Consider the following 21,259-nt stretch of genomic DNA (forward strand, 5'->3'; position numbering starts at 1 on the left):
TAGTGGCCCCCCAGTAGAAGGGAGACAGGGTTAACCTCTACCAAATACACACCCTTCGCCTTCCCCGGAGTGCTCACCTGGTTGTCTGCTGGAAAAAGGGCTTCTCAGCTGGCTGTGTCTCCCTGGGCAAAACCACGAGCGCTGAAGCTTGTGTGTCACCGGACTGCAGCAAAGGGCAGGGCTGGGCTGCTGCGTGGCTGGTCACGGCAGGGACCCCACTACTTGTGGGGCACGCAACAGGGGAAGGGAAATCAAACTGTTTAGGGTTAGTTGCAGCCACGGGGAAAGGGGTGGAGAAGGCCAAAGGCTGGCTGTCATGCAGGAAAGGAGGCTTGCCTAGATGGTCCTGGGGGAGGTTAGTGAGCTGGAAGCCTTGCTGAAGAGCTTCCTCATGGAGGTCTGTGAAGCTGAAGCCTCCCTGACCAGGCCTTTCGGGTAGTACAGCTCGAACAGGGAGGGTGTCTGGTGGCTTTTCCGCAAAKGGATTTGTTGGGGTATTTAGGCTGACTGCGGAAGCAAAAGGATTGCCCAAGGCCAAAGCATCCTGCTCACTCCTCTTCTCTGCTCTATCTGGCTGCCAGAAATCAGCCTTCTTGAAGTCTATCCTGCAGTCTGCTGACCACCTACACCATGGCCCCGGTGGCCCCTCAGGCTCACTAGACGAGTGCCTGCCCTCCTCTGCCTCCTGGGGAGGGCCCGCCACCACCTCAGGGCTGTGAGGCTCACGCTGGCCTCCTGCTCGCTTGCTGGGGCCGGCTGCTAGCCCRCACCGCCCCTCACTGTCTCCCCACACCATCTCCATCTCCAGCTGGGGCAGACTCTCCCCATGCGCTAACCTTTCAGGTCGAGCAGCCTTGCTGGGGCCTGGAGGGCGACCCGCTGGCTCCTCCAGAGCCGTCCAGAAGAATTCCGGTTGGCCTGAGTCTACTTCGGAAGATGGGATTAGTCCTGAGGGAATGAGCTTCTCAGGGAACAGCTCCTGCTCTGGGGCAGCCAGCCACTTGGCACCGTCTGCCGGCCCAGAGGAGTGTATCGAGGTGAGTGGCTGCGGCTGGGCGGCCCCAATTACAGCAGATAAGCTTGGCTGGCTGGAGTTCCCATCAGCACCTGACAGGTCTAACCCRTTGAGGGAGAATTTCGATGGGCAAGTCTCAAACTGCTCAGCCACATCAGTCTTACTTCTCTCCAACGGGTTTTCCYCCAAAGAGTTGTTCTGTTTTGCCAGCTCAGGAGCTCTTGCCTCCAAATTAGCCGCCAAGTCCTCAGCAGCAGAGCTGGCATCTTTGGTGATTGGAAACTCGCTCCCAGGTTCAGTTCCCATGRTGCTGAGTGCAAGCAGGCTGGGAGATCCTGGGACAGAGGGCTCACAGCTCAACTGGGCCCCTGGCAGCTCTGTTTCCACTTTGGGGCCCTCTGCACTTTCCTGCTTGTCCTCATCGCCTTGCAGCTCCAGCTGCAGGTTGGGAGTGTCCTCCTCACCTTCCTCTCTGCTGTCCATGGTTGCGAACCGCCGCGGAGGTTTGGGGGGTGGTGCAGCCGTTGGCACATCCGGGCCAGCTGCCGTCCCCTCCCTCTCTTGGATATCAGTCTGTGGAGAGGGGAAYGTGTGCCCCTCAAGAACGTCTGGGCTGACTTTTATACGACTTTCTCTGGCCTCTAGTCGCATGCTAGCCTGCAGCCGGTAGACTGATGTCCGTATGTCAAACATTTCTTCTTCACTACCTGCACCCTGGAGTGCTTTCTCTGGCTTGGGTGCCATGGGGAACTGTTTGACCGCCACGTTCCTAAGCACCCGTGGGGGTACGGCAGCAATGTTGCTCCCAGGAGGCGTTTCAGAGGGATTCTGGGGGGTGAAGTTACTTCTGGGAAGCATGCATGCAGCAGCGTGAGAACTGCTCTTCTCTTCAAAGATGGTTTCATTAAGGAATGGTCGTTGTTCAAATGTGCTCTCCTGATCTCTGTGCTCCCTCTCAAATGCATTTTGGGCACTTTCTGACAGATCAGAAGCCGTTTCGGTGGCTATGGTCATCCATCCATTTTCCCCTGCACTAGTGAGTTCTTCCTCCTTACTATCCTGTTCCTCCTTGGCAATATTTTCAGCAGTTAGTTGTGTTGATGCTTCCTTCTCCCCTGGATTTCCTGATGCAAAAGTGGCTGTCCAAACTGTAGGTGTGCTGCTTTTCCTCCTTCCCATTGACCCTGCAGACACAGGGCTCAGCACATCTTCTATCACAGTTGCTTCCTGGGTGGTGCTCACCAAGTTCGCCCCTACGTCTAAACTGGAGAAATTTGTCCAGGACCGTAGACTTGCAGGCATTTCACTGATAATTTGGGAATCAGCCTTTTCAAATACCTTTGCCCCATTCTCGTGAGCCAGGTCAGTCGACCTTTCTGTTGGACTACCTGCATCTGGATCATCAATGAAAGCCATGCCCTCCACTGCTACAGATGCAAATAAATTTTCTTTCTTCAGTTCTGGTTTGAGCCTGCTGGTAGCAAAGGCATCAAAAGTATCGTCCCACTCGGAGAGGGGAGGAGGAATTGCAGGTTTCTCATCTGGAGGAGCAAGGTCTCCTTCTGCTGGGGGAGTAGTTTCTGGAACAGGGACACAAATGCTTTTGGCTGGAGACTCCCTCTCTGGATCTTTAACTCTTAGGGAGGCAGAGGGACTGCAATCCTCAGAGGAATATAAGCTCCCAGCGACCTCTGTTGAAGCATGCGGCCCAGACGGGAAACTAGGGAAAAAGTGAGTAGGTGAAGGAGAATTTAGTACCTGGTCAGCGAGGAGGTCCTCAAAGAAAGGATTGCTCTGCAGGGAGTTGAGGAATGGATTGGTAGGGGACAAGCATCCAGAYTGACTTTCTCCAGTAGCGGGAGATAGGTTAGCGCTAAGCATGCTAGCGAGATGGGCTACAGCAGCAGGAGGAAACTGGGCAGGGGAGCAAGRAGAAATATGAGAAGGAGCATCTGAGCTGGTTTCTACCTGAGGAGACACTTCCAGGCTGTGGAGGGAAGACAAAACAGTCCTCCTGGTTAATGCTGTGACAGAGCTGTAAGCATACACCACATACACTACAAACGCTTCAGTTCAAAGCAATGCAATGATCAAATACATACTCTTCTCTCTTGTTAGGCAGAGCAATGATTATGGAGTAAATGCATGGAAAGGGCATGCACTACAAAAAGGAAAGAACAGCCCTTGTTTTAGAACGGTTTTCTGAATTTCCCCCTTCTTGCTTAAGCAGTGCCTAAAACTCAGGAGTTAGAGAGGTTTATTCCACCTCCCATGGCCCAAGGACTTGGCTTATTCTTTGTCCAGATGTTGGTGTGTACCGAGGGCAGATGGCGCACGAGAAGCCCAGCTGAGCTCTTGGCTAAGGTCTGCTTAAGCCAGTAAAAGCATCAGTAAGAGCACACAAGAGTAAGTCTTTCCCAGTTTGCTCCAGTGGCTCGTTATTTGTTTGGCTACATATCAGCAAGCCAGTGGCAGTGGTGCTCTCTCTTTCACACGCGGGAGAACTAGCGTGGCTACTGGTGAACAAGCAACAGTAGCCGAGAGGGACAGCACACGCCGGGACATGGGACTGGCACACAAAGGACTCCGACCCTGTTCTCGACTCTGTCAAGCCTCCCTGGATGCACTTCATCAAGTCACTTCTAGCCTGATGGCCAAAATGCCCAAGTCCCTACATGGGATCCCAAGAGGAGGGAAGGGTCTTGGCACACCCTAAACAGACTTCTGATCTCCTTCTGCAGACATATTTYCCCACTCAGCCTGAAGTCAGCTGCCTGTTCTTTGATGCCTTTTTAAGAAGGATTAGATTCACCTTTCTGCTCTTTTGGGAAGTCCTCAATCAGCATACTCGCCACCACCAAGGACAGCATTGCCAGGCTAGAGGAGGCACGCAAATGTTGCCTTTCCTGGAAGTTTTCACAGCATGAAGAATGAAGTTTGAACGTTTCACACCCCTGCCAGTGCTCTGAGTGCCATCTTCACTCTCCCGATCCCCCTCCTCTTGACTTACCACTGCCAGGAGCCACCAAGGCCTCCTTTCCTCCTAGTCCTGGCCCTACAGTTGAGGCATTCGGCACCAGCAGTGAAAAAACGAGCTATATATTACTTAATTCTTCACTGGCCACAACTGCACACCTAGATGTGGCCAAAAGGTGAGGGGCCTGCTTATAGGAGAATYAATGGACGGGGAAAACAGTTTTTACCTCTCTTTTCAGCCATCAGGCCTTGTGAAAGACAGAATAGCACTGCTTTGCCAATACACACAGCGTGCCTCATCATCTCCAACCCTTGAGCTACACTTTGGTATGAGCCTGCCTCAGTCAAGCCGCTTKTAGGGATCACAAGCAACACCAGAAGGTAACCCAGGCTATGAGCCCCAGGYCACCCCTACTCCTGCACCCCTTCTAAGGTGCCTGGGCTGGCTCTCTGCAAGGACTTAGCCTTCATGGAGAGCCAGACCTCTTCCCGTGCAGGACTCATGTCCAGGACTCACCTTTGCTAAGCTCCTTCCCTTCTTCCAACTRTGTTCTGTCTCTGCTAAGGGAGCACTGCATTTTTCCCCATGAAGCCATAACACTACAACCAGCTCAACCATCAGTCTGGAAAACATCTCCCCCTCATGGTCTGTGACTTGCAACTGGCAAGCAAGAAGTTGCGAGTGAACCACAAAGCACACTTCCACAACGGCATGTGGCTTTGCAACTGTCCCTGCTCGCGGCTGCTGCACAGAAAGGGGGCAGCCGCCTCTCTGCAAAGCAGAGGCATGGCCAAAACAGTAGTTTTTAATAAGCCATGTGAACACTGGATGCAGAAGGGAACCAAACGGCAAAGTTGCTCAGACAACAATTTTCATCTGCTATTATGGGTGGTTCTGTCACAAAAAACTTGGAAGTATTTTAAAGTGCAAAAATGCCATCTTGAGGCAAACATTAGTGATGTGGGGAAGGGGCAGTCATCAGCAGTTGTCTCCAGAGCATGCAGGATCATGAGTGGGCAGCACATCTCTGACCATGGGTGGTGCGTGGACTGGCAGGAGGACGCACGGACTGCGGCAAGGGGAAGCACCCACTTCCCGTCCCTTCTGGCGGCTCCAAAGCCCCATGTGGCAGAACTCCCAAAATACCCTGATAAGCTTGAGAGGATTTCCCACTGGGAGCAACCCATATTGACTTAGCCTTCACACACACACACACAAAATAAAAATTGGAAAAAAAATCCCCCAAAAGAAATCAGGACCAGGGCAGTGTTGACACGATTTCTTCCAAATAAGCTCACTTTAACTCAATGTTTCAAGCCCTAGAAGTCCTCACACTGAAGTCTCATGAAACGGCTAAACCAGGTGAGATTTGCCGTCCAAGGCAGAAGTCCATTCGGGCTTGTGAACCTTCACCATCCTCAAAGAATGAGGTTTCCGTACCAAAACCTCCCGCAGGAGGCTTAAGAGGGGTACCAAGACTTAAGGACCAGAGCACCTTGGAAAAGTGCTTATTTATTCAATCCAGWGTCATCAAAGCCTCCTCCTGCCTGGTTTTTAGGTAGGTAACTCGCTCATAGGCGAGCGAGCAGCTGACCCCTGGGTGCCGTGAGCCACCCCATGCCCTCACAGTGGGATCAGGGGGATCCAGCGGGCAGCTGCCGAGGGAGAGGCAATTCCCACCAGCCCACCAAAGCCGCACACAAGGTCTGGTTTTCGAGGACAGAGCCTGTGTCCYCAGGTGACACTGCTGCTGCCATCTGCAACAGTCTCTTGCAGAGAAATTCCTGTGCCTCCAGTCCCAAGTCTCCTCCTTCTTCCCACCACAGAGCAGCTTTTAACCATTTTTTAACCYTGTCACCAGAGCTGGAAAGCCTGGGTCAGGGTGCTTTCACACAGCAGATGGCATCTGTTACCATCCATCTAGCTTGATGTTAGTTTTCGGCTAAAAGATGGTCTTTGAAGGGCATTTGCCTGCAACCAAATCAACTCCAGCACATACCAGACAAYACTGCAAATACCACTTAGCAAAATCAGGCACAAAAAGAAGCCCTGAAACCTTTTCCACTCAAATCAGCAGCTGAGCACCCACTTGGCGCTGCAGGCAGAGACAGCTTGTGGGTGCCCTCTCCTGCTGTCACAAAGCAGCAGTGGTGGCCATGGCGCAGGGTGCCCATGCCCGTACAGCCCAACCGTCCACTGCCGGCTCTCTGCGGGGACTGCTGCACCTGGGTGGAAAGCACACTGCAGTAGCCGGACGTGCAGCTCCGCGGAAGCTAACTCTCTGAGCAGCCCATTTCTTCTGGTGCGTTTTAGGCCTCCTCAGTGAAAAACTGGAAAAAAACCTCCTGAAGAAGCGATGGGAGAAGTTGATGGAGAAGGTGCTGCAGCTTTAGGCACAAATTACCCCAGGGAGACCAGCAGCTTCTCTGCGCTTCGCAGCAAACCTCTCTGGGCACGGTGCAAAGTCAGGGCGCTCCAAGGTCGCATCCTGCCCACAGCACACCCAGGATGCCCTAGGCAYGGTCTGAAGTGAGTCTTAGGCTATCCTCATGATGGCTATTGCCACTGGCGCCAGGCAAGCACCACGCCACCCATTTGCCTGCACCTTTTCCTACAACACTCACAGCGATTTTGCTGCAACAACGCAGGCAGTTATAGTACTGACCATTTGGAAGCAGGCAGGCAGCAAGATCTAGCTTGAAACCCTCAGGTCTCGACAGCTGCCAGCAGCACRCGCCACAAAGCTTCCTGTTTGCTCCTGCGCTCACTCCCGTCGCTCACACTTGCTCACTTCGGTGTCTGAGGCCAGCTCAAGATCCTTCATCATGATCCTGCTGAAACAGCACCTCGTGCGCAGCAGGAGCGACCAAAGCTCRATCCTCCTGGCTCTGCTGGGCTCGAGCACCGAACGGCCACAGAGCAGTACTCAGCTCCACGSTCCCAACGAGCGCTCCCTGCTAACGACCTTCGCAGCTGCCCGCCGGCCTGGTCGGTTTAGCTTCCTTCCCCAGCACGCCGGGTCCTCCTGGGACAGCCGATGACGGGCAGCTCGCCCCAACTGCACCCGCCTGCTTGTGGCACTCTGGTCCTCCTCTTCCTCCAAAATACCCCACCAAAGTTTTCTTTCCATTGCCTGTTCCCTCTCCTGCCCTTTTCTAACRTGCCTCCGTGTCCCTCGCCGACACCCCCCGGGTTTGCTCGGGGGCCGCACAAGGCTGCTCTCCGCTGCAAACTCCCGGCAGCACAAACCGCGYCTCCCCTCTGGGTTTTCAAAGCACYGTCAGCATTCGGCCTCTCTCCCCCGGACAGGAGTCTCCTGTTGGAACGGTCGCCAGCCGCGCTTCGGCAGCAGACCTGCCTTCCCCGTGACTATCCGCCCCGCGAACGGCCCCGTCTGTCTGTCTGTCTGCCTGCCGAGGGATGCTGCGAGCGCGCGGCCGAACGCGGAGCCGGTGCTGAGCGCGGCGGATGCCTCTAGAGGGAAACCTCCGCTTGCAGCAGCCCCGTTTAAGATTTTTTCCTTTGCTGCATTGGAACGCTGACTCACCCTCCTCCTCCTCCCATACCCCATCATACAGCTCGGCGAGCCAAAATAAATAGCGGATACCTTTCTGCCCTCATTTATTTGTTTGGCATCACTTCACAGGCGCATTTCAGCCTCTCAGCAGAAAAAAAAAAAAAAAAAAGAAAAGAAAAGAAAAGAAAAGAAAAGACGACTGCTGAGCAACCCCCTGATGGAAAGTCTATTGGAAACAGCTTGTTCCAGCGCAGGGAGGTTTTCCCTTAGACCGCAGCCCGAATTTCAGGCTACACACGGCCATCCCGGCTCTGCAGTTACCAAACATCCACCCGCCGCGGTCGCGGCCCAGTTTGCAAGACGGCGGGTGAYGCTGCACTGCGAAGATAAGGAAAACCACGCGCGCACGCGGTGGAAAAGCAGGCGCTTCGGGCAGGCAGGGCTCGAACCCGGCCCTACGGCAGCGACGGGAATTTGTGCAGAAAGGGGATGGGGAGAAATCGATACGGCAGCCCAGGACATTTTTCCGAGGGGTGGGAACCACAGCTGGAAGGATTCAGAGATTTTGGGGCCAACACAGCTTTTAAATAGCAAACTCGGAGGGCAGAGCACAAGGCTCAGCTCTTAATAACGCAATAACCACACTGCTTTCCCCTCCATCCTCGCTTCCCTCTCTCCCAGCAGCTACAGACAGGATTTTGGTGGCTGGGGCCGTTTTTCCCAGCGGCTGATCCAGCGCCAACGCGCAGTTTTGCGGCTCAGGCAGCTACAAGCGCCGGAGCCCGGCGGCAGGGCCCCCCGACGAGCTCGCCGGGGCCGGCCGCTCCGCTCCCCRCCGGGAGCCAGAGCAGCCGCAGCGGTTAGCACAGAAGATTTTCCAGGTAGTTTTACCACTGGCTGGTTTCTCCTTCCCACCCCGCGCACAGCGGACTTGCAGAATGAAAAAGCACCAYGTGGAGTTCTCCAAGGCGACCAAGGCACCCAGGACCCCTCGGTGGTGAACGACCTCCGAGCCGTCCAGGGAATAAAACCTTCTAGAAGTGCACGATGAAGASTGCACACTCTGAGGCAATATTTGGCCTCCTCGCTGGCCGCACCGGGTACGGACCGGAGAAGTGACAGTAAAGGTAGGGGGTTGTTTTGCCTTTTCCTCCCACAAAAGCGGAACCCATGAGCGGTATGAACGCAACCGTTGCTGCAAGAGAGATGGAGTCAGTCCTCCTCTTCTCCTGTTGCCAAGCCTGAGACGTGGCCATGCGTTATCGTCCCGACTCACGCCGCAGGAAGCAGACCCTGCGGAGCTCTGATAACATTGCAGGAAACGCCCAAAACGTTTAAGCCAATTGTTTCGGCCCCAGGCCTCGACTCAAACAAACCAGCTGAGCTTCTTCCTCGCGGACAGCTCTTGACCGCACAACCTTAAAACAACAAACCTCAAAAAGTCTTTTATTCGAGTTGCCAAAGAGCAAACGCTGTTTTCCTACTGCTTCCACTCGAGTCAGCATCAAAGCGGGAGGGCCCGGCCCGGCGAGCCTCGCGCCGGACCCCGCTCGCCCTCGCCGCGTGCCGCCGCTGCCCCTCCTGGGGGGTCGACAAAAAAGAAAAAAAAAAAAAAAGCCCGTAGCAGAACAGTGTCTTATTGTGAAGCTGAAGTTAAAAACAGCCTAAAGTGAGCTGCTTCCTTATTTTAGAAAGGGTACGGTTTTGCAAGAGCAAGTAGTTAAGGACAAGCTATGCCAAGCGCGTCTCAGCTGCAGGCTAATTTAAACCTTAACTATAAAGACTCTTTCTAATTACAGCTCTTCTAACTAATTACAGGGTGGGTTTTGCTGCCTTGCAAACACCRCTGCTGTTGACACTCTCTCCCCACGCTCAGCCGCAGGTTCAACTAGACCCATCCGTGATGGGCAAAGGGGAGGCGATACAACTCTGCTTCGTTAACTGGCAGGAGCAGAAAATTTAAAGTTTCCGGAAGCAGGAGAGCAAGAGCGGGAAGAAAAGAATCTTCTCCATGGGTTAAGTCAAAGAGGCAGTGAAAAACTGCTTGATATGGCGGCTGGTTCTCCCTCCAAAGCAAAAGCTAATCCATCTTCAGATCTAGAACCAGTTGCCCTGGTAATAGAAGAGCAGCAGGCTTAGGTCTCCTCCAGATGCAGATGTGCCTCTAGAAAAAGCCCCACAGAGAAGCGCGGCTAACTTTTTCAGTTGCAGGCTTTGGAGACAATATGCATTTTATTATCAAGCTACAGATGGCATCAGACCATACGAGTAATCTGCTGCCAAGGCAGATACTGTCAGGACCTAATAAATTTTTCAACAGCTTTGACTTGAATCGGCGGCATGGTCCAGGTGAGGTAGATCAGTGTAAGGAAGGAGAATAAAATAAAAAACATAGACGTTTTCTATAAATAGAATAAGACAAATAATGACATTGTAATTAATGGTTAAAAAAAGATCAAGGACCAGGAAAATAAGTCTAAAGGCAGTGAGGCTGCTCCAGGCAGCTGAGATTGAGGCTCTAACCACAGCCGGCTTGGTCTGAAATAAAACTGTGAGCACTGAAGTAGATTAAAAAAAAACCACACACACACACAGAGTAAAAACGCTATGGGAGGGGAATACCCTGGGTACAGTCCCAGCAGCTGTCACTGAAAAAAACACAGGATTGTTAGAAACAAATAGTTTTTATGGGTACCTCTCCACTGACTCTGATTATCTGCTGGGCTGGACACGACGAGCGTTCAGAAGCTGATTTACGACCAGATCAGACGTCTCTACTTAGGAGACAGCAACATCCATCAGCRGGATGGGACCGGCACGGCTCATGGGTTGGATTTCAACGCGCAGCCTCCGTTTATACCAAACCGTACTTCCTTGCTTTGCTACAATTGCAAAGCAAGGAGAAATCCTCAGGTTTCTCACCGATTTATCAGTGAAAAGACTCCAAAGGGAGTCGTGCAGGGCCAAATACCTTCTCCCCATTGCATTCACCCACTGACCCCACGTTTGCTGTAGGCTCGTGGCACTTCGCGACCTGCCCGAGCCAGCCAGCGGAGTCGGTGCTTGGACACGCCGAGATTTTTTTACGGGTTTATTTTTCACGCAGTGACTTTTCTACTAGAATTTAAATCGAAAGGCAGTTTTCTTAATGCAAAACTTATTAAAAAAAAAGGGGGGGGGGAGGGCGGTTCAGAAGAGCAAACCTAAGTGCTAACAGTCTGTCCTTGCTGAATCGGAGCAGCAGAGACCGGAGTCGCTTTGTCTCACTCAGAAGCAGAGCTCGCACCAGGGAGCGATGCCGGATCACTACGGGCATCTCAAGGCTCCTGGAAACGCAAGACACCTAAGCAGGAGCTAGAGCCACCACCGTCCTGGCACTTCGTGCTCATCTCTCCCGCAGCCGGACCAGTTCGAGGACGTAAATCTTTCTCGGGAAGCCCTCCTCCCCCGCGAGGGAGGCCCRCCTCCCCTCCGCGGAGCGGCTGGATGGCCGGGCTCCGTCACCCTTCCCTTCCCCGTCACCTCCTGCGCGCGAGCCGCTTGTCACCCATTTCCGACACCGCTTCCCTCTTCTTTTCTAGCCTTTGAACAAGAAGGTGCATCTGTCTGATGCACTCGTGCCCTCGCTTACGTCTGAGCAGCTTTTTACAAGCAATTTTCTTTAACTTGTGCAGGAATCTGGTTCGGTTAAATACACCCTGAGTGCCCTCCTCATTAGAGGAGGCTTAGACTGAATTAAAATCCTTCTGCTTAATAAATTAGGTTAAAGTCAGCCCAGGTTAGAAAATCCCTATAATGAATCAACCTGATCACTTCCAGTAGCTCTAGACTGGTAGTTCTTTTCACCGGCTGTTTTTTCCACCCCATTTTCTCCCTCTGCTGAGCGATGATGACACCATCCCGTGCTCTCAGAAAACCTCTGGACTCCACCTCGGGAGCCGAAGCTGAGCCCCTCTGGCACACGCCGGGGGCAAAGCTCACAAGCAGCCAACGYGCTCCGCTAACCCCGGTGCTCCCCGACTGCGGCGCAAGCACGCTCGTCCCCACGCCAGCCCCGGCTCGTGACGGGCACCGGACTCGCTGCTGAGCAAGAAAACCAGCATGGAAACGGCACGGACCCATCACGGTTTGTGTGCCACAAAGCCGAGGATTTAGAGGGATGAATCATCACATTAAGCTAGAACAATTAGGGATCGTAATGGGCAGAGGGGAAGGCTGGGTGGGAGGGGAAGAGGAAAGAGCAGGGCTGSGATTAGTTACTTCAGAAATATTAACCATATCTCAGGTTACCAAACTACCACACCCCAGGCCAGACCAGTGATGCGGAGGGTGTGGGATGTTAATAAAAAAGTGCAACTGCATGTCAGTACAGCCTGCATCCTGCACTGAATGCCAGGAAAGCGTTTTAGCTAATTAAAGGATAACGTCCCTTTGCATTCCCATTGCACTTGGAGGCCACAGAAACACTTGGCACCACCATGCTGAACATCACCCCGCACAGAGGTACATCTTGCTCCCCACGGAGGCACTTTTATCTCACTATTATCTTGGCAGACCTGAAAAATCAGTCGGATGTAGGTGCAATGGGGACCAGTCCTTCAACTGATGTTGGAGAGCATTTAACAACACAACCATTTAAGACCAGAGGGGGGGGGGCAGCTGGTTAATGGCCTACACATCCCTACCCCCTTTCACTGACCTGGGTTTCTGAGGAGACTCTTTGGGCTCCTTTGAACCAAACCAGCCGCTGGTCTTATTTCTTTCGTCTCCACCTGCCGTCGCTTGGAYGGATGAACCATGGGAGGGTCCCACTTTCTCTCCCTGGCCTTTGCTCCCCACATCGCTYTTGTTGCCTGTGTGGTGGAAGAGACTGCCCTTAGCTTTCTTGTCTTCCTTCCTCATTTCTTCAGGATGTTTTTCTTTTGTCACCTCCGCAGAGAAGACCATGGGTGTTGCAACTTGGGTAGGTTTGGTCTCTAAGCGATTGTTTTCTTCCATCTTGGCTCTGCCCAGATGATTACTGAGGGTTACGGCTTTAGTGGAGACCTTGAGCTCCTCTTGCAAGGCTAAGCTGGGAGGAGACGGGATGAACCTGGGCTCGTCTCTCTGCTGCATCCTCTCAAAGTTGCTGACCCCCCAAGGCACCTCGTGGGAGTCAGGATGGAGGGGAGTGAAGCCAAAGCTCTCCTCCGGCCTTTTGGGGACGCTGGGCACGGAGAGCGGCGCGGAGCTCTGCGGGGCAGACACRGGGCTCTTTGGGGCAGGCTCGTCGCTGTAAACGTGGCTCCCGTTGATGCAGAGAGAGGACCGAGACACGGGATCGTTCTTTGGCTTCAGGCTTTGGATTGCTTTCGGCTCTGGTGCTGCGCTGACCTGGGAGACGTCGTCACTGAACGCTCTCTTGTGGGTCAATTTTGGAGACGGCAAGTAGTCTTTAACTGAAGCAGGGGAATAAAGCACAAAACAGAAGTGAGTCTCCTCTCTGGGTAACGGGCACAGGTACTGCAAAGCTTGATTATCTTCTGCTTGCAAACACAGAGGGGGTCTGTGAAATTATCCCAGCTTTCTCCCTCCCAGGCTCTACCTATTGGAAATAAGTTCCTGGAAGTGCAAAGTACAGGTCACAAGCATGTGGCTGTACGAGCTCTGCAATACTCTCCCAAGCGAATCACCTCCCACTGCAGGATCCAGACAGCACTCTTTTATAAGATGACAAAACTCAAGTCTGAGAGCAGCTGGGAATGCAAGAAAATGCAATAAACTATCCCAAAGCTTCTTAAAGGGCTTATGCTTAAGCATGGTTTCAAGTTTTGCATTGAATAGAAGACGACGAGCCTCTCGGCTCCACTCCAACCGGCCAGGTTGCTGCTTTGCGTAAGGCAAGTCAGGAGGTCCCGCGCCTGCCTCGCCTCCCCTGTAGCTGCTGCTAACATCAGCAGTGTTCACAGCCACTTGGAGAGCCCAGTTAGAAGAGCTGCCTGCACATTAGGTGACACATATCTGATCTCTCTCCCAAGTCGGAGAGCTTCTGCCTCCTTCACCACGGTGCGAGGATGAACAGGGCCAAACCAGCGCCTCCGTTTGCACTCCAGTGTGGCAGGCAGGTGTGCATGGGCATGTCACCCAGCAGCACCCACAAGGCACCAACCAGGCAGCCTCRCAGACATGGTGAGAAGCAGCACGTACCCAGCGACCCCCACCCGAAGTGGGAATCGGCCATCTCTAGCCAATGAAATCACTTAATTACAAAATTTGTTCTCAAGGGACGGCCAGAATTAACGCACTACAAGGGCCTTTTTTGTTTGCAAATCACCGCTGCCTGAGAGCCAAGAGCTCAGATTGCTTTAATCACCAGGAACCGGTCACCGGTCCGACTTTGCATCCAAGCCGGAGGCATCCTGTTAGACAGCAGGGCCGCAGCAGAGCTCAGCAGCAAAGCGCTCCGCTCTGCTCAGCCCTCTCCCGGGGGCAYCCTGCCAGGGCAACCTGCCCTTGGGAGGCAGAGGGCAATTCTCCGCTCGTGGGCACCAAGCTCCCGTCGGAGCCCTTTTCACGGCCCGAGGAGAACTGGTCCGAAACTGCCCTCCCTCGCCACAGCCCACCCCTCGCGGGGCTGGCGGCGAGGAGGCTGCCGTTCGCGCGCGCCGCAGCAGCGCAAGTCAGCGCTGCCGAGAGGGTCTCCACGCACAAGCTCAGCATTAAAACCAAAACCGGAGACGGCTCTGGCAGGCAGGTTCCTGCTGGCATGCAGAAGGTCTCAGAGGGTTTGCGCAGGACGCTGTAAGCAATTAGTTAACAGATTTGCAAGAAAGCCTTAGCAGCCCGTTACAAAGAAAAGAAAGAAAAAGGGGGGGGATTAAAACTCTTATCCTCTTACCAGAGTGCTCCGTGGACAGACTGCTGTGTCTGCTGGGGGATTTGGTTACCTCGGGAACATTTACRGCCATGCCCAGGCTGGCTGAAGAGATGGTGCTGTCGGATCCCAGGGAGGTGTTGGACTGGGTCAAGGAAGACTTGCGAAGCTTGTTCTTCAGGAAGAAGCCCTTGACTTTGGACTTCTTGCCCCCGACATCATAGTCATCCTCCATGTCGAGGGCGCCCATGCTGCTGGGGATGATGGCAGAGGCCGACTCCAAGTCGTATTTCTTCTTGCCCTTCACCTTGTCCTTCAGTTTGCCGAAAGGCGACCGTGGTTTGTCCTTCATGGACAGGTCGAACATGCTGGCYGTGAGGTTGTTGCGTGTGTACTGGATGCTCACTTGGATCTCACCACGCTCCTTCTCCTTCTTCCCAGGCTTGGAGTGTAGCTTGTGCCACCTGGAGCCAGACAGAAAAGAAAGGAGAGGGCCTCTCTGTTACTGCCAAGGGCCACAAACCAGAACGGCCCAGAGGAGGCTGGTGGGACCCAGCACGAGCGCGCCTGAAGTCAGCTGGGACCCGCATCTGCTCCCTTGAGCGATGCCTGCTCAACTCCTACCGCTCTGCAGACATGGACACGTACAGACTCCCAGCACACAGGCGGCACCTGGGACTCAACCCCTCGCCAAACCGTGACACCTTTTCCTCCTGGCACTGCCACTGAGGAACCCAACACAGACCCTTCAGCGTAGGCTAACGTCAGATACCGCCATGAGCTTCAAGGGGAGGTGGCCAAATTTTTATACGATCAGTTGATACGTCGCTGTCATATGCCCGTGTTTAAAAAAAGAAGGCGCTCTGTGCTTGCCTCTGAAATATTTATGAGTCTGTGACTCAGAACAAATCCTTTCAAGTCAGAGTCAGTACCTTGATGACAAAGGCACCAAACAACATTCATTAAAGTAACTTTATTCCAGACCCTCTTCATCTCACCCTAGAAGAAGAGGGTGCTCACCCCTGAGCTGGGCGCCCGCGTGACCGTGCAAAGCTTCTACCATCTCGACAGGTAAAAGATCTGCAGCTCCACTGCACTAATATATAACCACTACRGCTCTCCAAATCGCACTGTAAGCGAAACAACTCTGACCCTGCCTGGATCAAGACATGAGGATTCCCCTTGACAAGTCAAAAGGAAACGTGTAGTGGCCACAACATACACGGAGGGGTGCTCTGGTAACTCAGGACAGGCTGTAATTCTCAGTGATGTGCTTTACAGGTGGAGCACGTGGCAAAAGTTGGAAGAAATTTCTAGGCCTGCAAATAGAACAATTTTCCAAAGACGTATTAAAAAAAAAAGAAGAAAAAAAAAAGAAAACCTCAGCTGTATTTTGCACTCGCTGGTTAGAGTGCACTGGAAAGGTGAAGTCATCCAGAAAAAAAGGGAAGGAAAATGTGAAGCAATGGAGACGGGTGTAACCACGCTGAAATCAGCAGGGCGAGGGGAAAACACAAACCGGCTTCCCCAGAGGTTTTTGCTTTCCTGCTAAGGATGCAAGGGGGAAAGGAGGAATCGGAGAGCCCACTGGGGAGGGGGGCAGGAAACCACGCGCGGGCACCGGTCGTACGCCTGCCACCGTGCCGAAGCGCGCAAAGCCCGAGTCGCGCGGGGTCCGGGTGAGCGGGCTCGGGCCCCTCGAGCCCAGCATCAGCCTCAGGGAAASCCCCCGCGCCGGCCCAGCTCCTCCTCTGCTGCGAGCCGCGGTGGCCACCACCTCGCCGGGGCACCCGCGGCCCCGCGCGCAGCTCCGGAGGTCGGCCGTCACCTCTAAGCCTCCAAGAGCTCGGTCGGATACCGCTGCCCGGGCGGAGAAACGGTGATTTTACTAYGCTACGGGCTCCGCGGCAGGACAAGCCTTTTGCCAGCCCGGGGGAGCTTTGCACCGGGCTGAAATCCGTCCCCGGCGCCCGCCGGGTGGGAAACGCCGCGGGACGCAGGAGGACGTGACCGAAGAGAAGCGCCAACCCCTTGCAAAGCTCTGGGAGGCAAAGAGGCGCCCGAAGAGCCAGGCGYGACGCCAGGAAGCAGCTAGGGAAACAGGAGCAGGTGAGTCAGAGCCCTTCCACGGGAGCGCCGGAGGAGACGCCGCTCGCGAGGAGCCCGCGGAGCACCGCCGGGCCGTCGCTCGGCGCGAAGCGAGCCCTGGAAGAGGCTCGAGCGGGAAGACGACGGGCCTGCGGGCCGGAYCAGCGAACGGGAAAGATCTCGCGAGTGGTTTTGACACCTTGCATCACCCTGCAGGGGGAAAAAAGAAAAAAAAAAAGGGGGGGGGGGGAAATCCGGATGAATCAACCTAAGGAAAAGCAGCAGCTTCTCGGGATGACGAGGTGCAACAGCCCACAAAAGCCCCACGCTGCCTCAGCTGCCACGAGACCCCGACCCCGCGCCCCCCTTCCTGCCGCCCCCACGCTCCTGGGGTGGCCGAGACGGGCCCGGCCGGCGAGCCGGAGCTCGGCGACGGCACGGCTCCCGCCCCGGCGGCGCCGGCGCGCAGGCTGCGCGCGCCCGTTCGGCAGGTCACCGGCCTCCGGAGAAGGAGCTCGTCTGCATCACGGCACCTCGGAAAGAACCAGCCTTAAAACCTGATCTGCCTCAAAAAGCTTCAGGCTGAGAAAACCCTCGGTTTGTGCCGGCGATGGATTAACGAGCTATTTCTGGTCGCCCGGCCCTAATCAGCAGGACTACACCCCAAGCRGGGAGAGCACTATTTTTAGGCAGAGCTCTAAGTTTGTGAGATGATGTGAGTGTTTGGGAGCAATAAATGTTTCCATGCCTTTTTTTTTTCCTCCTATTTTTTTTCCTTTTAAACCGATTCCGGTAGAAAGATCAGGCGCGGGCGCTGCCGCAGCCGCACCGGGAAGGCGGCTGAACGCGGAGCCGGCCGGGAGGCGTCTCGAGAGCAGGAGCAGGGAGGGATTCGGCACGGCAAACCGCCGCCACGCCGAAAGCAAACCTCGGCGGCCGTTCTCGCAGCGCCCCTCTGCCGCTAGCGCCGTCCTGAACCGCCTCCGATTTCTCCACGCGTCTCTTCCACGAGCTGCACCTGGTGGGAAGCCCTGGCCGGGAGGTTCGGCGTTCGGACCATCCCGCCGCTTAGGCGCGAATATTTAGTGCGGCAAAGCCCTCGAAGCCCCCAGGAGAGGCAGCGCCGCCGCGACGCGCAGAGCGGGTGAATATTATCACGGTGCCGCTGCCACCTCCGTCGAAATGCCACGAGCATCCCCCAGCTCGGAGGGGCGCGCGACCGGTCGATGCTTCGGCACACGCAAGCGCTCTCCCAGGTCCGAGCGGCCACCCACCGCAGCGCCGCGGTCTGCCGGGACTCGCAAACCTTTYGGCTCCCGAGGCGCGAGCTGCGGTCGTGCATTTTGCAAGTGCCCCCCCCGCGCCCGTCCCCTCCGCGCGCGGCACCCCGGCTCGGCGGATGATGAAGGACTCCGGGATTCGACGGCCGGGACGACGGTACCGCGTGCGGCCTCCTGCCGGGTCGGGTCCAGCTCCTCGCCGCTCGGGGCATCCGCGAGTCCTGGCTTTGGCCCATTGCTGCCCTGCACCCCCGAAATCCGCCCCTACAAACCGGTCTCCCCTTGCACGTGGAGYCGAGGAATGAAACCTGCTGCTTCCCAGCCTGCTAGGCCTCCTCCCGCTCCGCGGAGCGCTGCGGCTTCCCATCCACCGGCTGCTGCCCACCTCCGCCGCGAGGCGATGCTCCTGCCAAGCCACCTCGGCCCGGCCACGCGGGGAGCCCAGCCGGCTCGGAGACGCCTCCGGCACAGCCCCTCCGAGCAGAGCAGCTCCAACAGCTCGCAGACGCGAGCCGCAGGGCAAGCGACCAGCTCTCGCTAACAGAAACGTGCGCGTTTTCCCCCTCCTCTGCCCCGTTAAAGCATCAGACAGAGACGAGGCGCTGCCCGGTGCCGCCGCGGGCCGCCTGCGAGGGCCTCCCTTGGCCCGTCAGGGCGCACGGGAAGGAAGCAGCAACGTGCCCCGGCACGCAGAAGCCTCAAGCAGAAAGCTCTCCGGAAAGGGGAAGCAGCCGGAGGCCCCTTCGAGCTCTCGGATGCCTTCTGGGAAGCGGCTTGCGGATACGTTTTCGCCCTGGCTCCCCTCTCRCCGCGGCACCGCCGCTCGGGAGCGCCGATCTAGCCGAGGGCCTCGCCGGCCCCCGGCGCGACGCGGCGCGCTCCGGAGTCTCGGTAGAGCCCTCTCCCGCGCCAGCGCTCCGCTCCCTTCCCACTCGCCCCGGCTGAGAGCCGGGGAGGACGGCGCGCTGCGGCGCGCTGCCGAAAGGCAGCTCTGCAGGCGAAGGCACCAAGAGCCCCGCGGCTATTTTTGCTTCTGCTGTTGCTGGGATCGGAGCAGAAAGGGAGCAGAGCCCGAGGCGATCGTGTATCTCCACGAAAGCACGTGCTTCCCCCATCCGGCAGCAGCGATCCCATCCCGGAAAGGCAGAGGTGGTGCTGAGCAAAGGGAAAAAAGAGCCTGGCRTAAAAACAAGAGCGCTGGAGCTGTTGATTAACGAGGGGAAGCGACGCCGCGGAGGATGCCGACGGGACAGCTTGGCGCAGGGGTCAGCGTCTGGCTCGCCCCGTCCTGCCGCTCCGCGCGAGCGGCCTGGGTAAGGGAGGCCAGGGGAAGCCGGGAGCCCGGCGGACGCCCAGCAGCGCTTCCCCCTCTCGCAGCCAAGCATCCGCCTGACAAACCTGACGGGACGGTGTGCGAAATCGYGACAAAACGCTCAGCCGACCAGGGCCACCACGGGAACGTCACTTCAAGGACAGCCACAAAGATGCTCAGCACCTCACCTCGACTGCCCGGAGGCAGCTCAGACAACCAGCAAGACCTTGAGCTCTACCTGCCCCTGCTCCTGCCACCTCCAAGCAAGCCCCCCAGAGCWGGGGCAAGTTGGTGGCCAGCGGGTAGGAGAGTCCATGAAGCTGGTGGAGCAAGTGCAGATGGGAATCTGGGAGGGCAGGTCTCCCCAAACTAGTCTATGAGGATCCTGTAAAGGGATCRGGAGTGGGGAAAGGCACAGCCAGGCTTGGCCCAGTGTAGAGGAGCTGTTGTCCCAAAGGGAACTACGGAAAACTGGGAAAACTCTTCTCCATCAGATCAATGACCACTATTTTGTGTTCAGTACGGGGATCCACCACTAAAGCAGTGCTCCAGGAAACACTGGTTTGGGTATTCGAATTATAGGGCCACCTAGAAGGAAAATGTTTGAGCAGACAGCTTTTTCCATCAGTAAGAAAGTTTAGTTGGGCTTATCAGATACCTGGTCTGCACTGGGCTGTCCCAGCATCTCCAGGGACAGGAAGACAAGAGGGACACGGAGCCAACCCCTAAAGAAGGGCAACAAGCCCYTTCCATAGCCAGATGCTCCCTCTCCCCCATCAACCCCTCTTTTCCCCCCACAACCTTTCTGCCTGCAACGTGCACTTCCCCACACAGCTGCTGAGTCCCAGCAGCCCCAGGGCTACGGAGCAGCTCCGGCCAGCCCAGCACCTTGGCTGGCTCCGGTGCCGCACCGGCACAGCCCGAGGTGGCCAACAGCAGTGGTTTTACAGGGCAGTCACCTCTTTGGAGCTGGTCTCTATCTTGATGGGATATCAGAGACATCGATTTTCGTTGCGAAAGACAAGCAAGAAAGACAACGAGCCTCCACCGTTTTTCCAAGAGGAGATCAGCTGCTGCCCGGTTCCCCACAGCAGGAGCTTTYAGAGGCAGGGCAGACCCAGCCCCACACATAGGACACGGGGGCTCCCTTGGCACTTTGGCTCAGACCGGGCTGTGCTCCGACCCGCTCCCCACAGCTCCCATTTGTCACGCATTTGTCTCCTTCTGGAGAAAACAAAAACAGAAGATGCACCTGGTGGGTGCTCCAAACACCCGGGGGTATCACAAGGCTGGGCCAGAATCAGGCTCCAAAGCGTGGAAAGCACGAGTCAGGCCCTCAGCACCATCCTGCTGCTCCTCATGAACAGCAGCAGATATCGCCACTCGGCTGCGTCCCACTCTGCCACTGGCCACCACATGCCGGATGAGTTAACCACCACGATGGAGGAGGAGCTGGAGCGAGAAGCCTGCGTGGAAAGCAGAGTGATGCTGCCAGGGTTTCCCTGCTCAACCATCCCCGAGTGAAGGTTTCCTGCTCACCCATCCTTGCACTGCCACGCTCAGCGTTTCTTTCGGGGCAGACATGGTCCTTCCAAAGAGGACATGGTCCTTCCAAGGAGAACCACCTTTGCTCTCCCACAGGTCCGATTAAGGTCCCCGAGAGATGCCCGTCTACCTTCTGGCCAGAGGAGGCCCAGTCTAGACGATCTACCTCGCTCTGACGGACCCTCTGGACACCTTCAGCAGAGGTTCTCCAGTCTCACCCCCGCACTGATCCCAGTGCATTGCTAGTGGTTGTTGGGGCAGTTAAAGTCACTTAAGAGCTCGTGGCGTCCACGGACACGCACAGGAAAGGATGCACAAGCAGAGAGTTTCTACAGCGCTTCWGTCAGACCCCTCTCATAGCCTCCCAAAGTCGTCCGACGCCGACGGGAGGCCGAGATTCGCCTCTGACCGTGCAGAAGGGCTCCTGCCCCGCGACGCTCAGCTGCCCGAGCCGAAGCTACCGAGCAAGTCCGAGCCTGGCGCAGAGCCAACGCCTCTTCTCCTCCGGCACCAGCCTGTCSTTTGCTGCTGAATCATCCCTGCAACAAGGTCAGCCCTGCCTGCGAAAGGAGCCACAACTCTCTAATCAGAGGCTACCTCGGCCCGTACCGCAACAGAGACACCGGGGYGGCCCGGAGCTGCGAGGTGAGCGCAGCAAGGGCAACCCCGAAA

General features: G+C 56.0%; 1 protein-coding gene across 1 annotated transcript in view; it reads right to left on the reverse strand.

The window, feature by feature from the left end:
* Nucleotides 1–17,792, reverse strand: part of RAB11FIP5 (RAB11 family interacting protein 5) — a 30,561-nt gene extending 12,769 nt beyond the window's left edge. The window contains exons 1-5 of the mRNA XM_085314592.1: nt 17,725–17,792; nt 15,585–15,635; nt 14,387–14,826; nt 12,209–12,947; nt 78–2,735 (exon numbers count right to left, since the gene is read on the reverse strand). Of these exons, the coding sequence (XP_085170718.1) occupies nt 78–2,735; nt 12,209–12,947; nt 14,387–14,826; nt 15,585–15,635; nt 17,725–17,792 (3,956 nt within the window). The remainder of the gene's footprint in view (nt 1–77; nt 2,736–12,208; nt 12,948–14,386; nt 14,827–15,584; nt 15,636–17,724) is intronic.
* Between the last annotated feature and the right edge of the window lie 3,467 nt (nt 17,793–21,259).

Source organism: Rhea americana, unplaced genomic scaffold (genome assembly GCF_003343005.1).
Source record: "Rhea americana isolate MKP2758 unplaced genomic scaffold, rheAme1 scaffold_41, whole genome shotgun sequence".
Lineage (NCBI taxonomy): Eukaryota > Metazoa > Chordata > Aves > Rheiformes > Rheidae > Rhea > Rhea americana.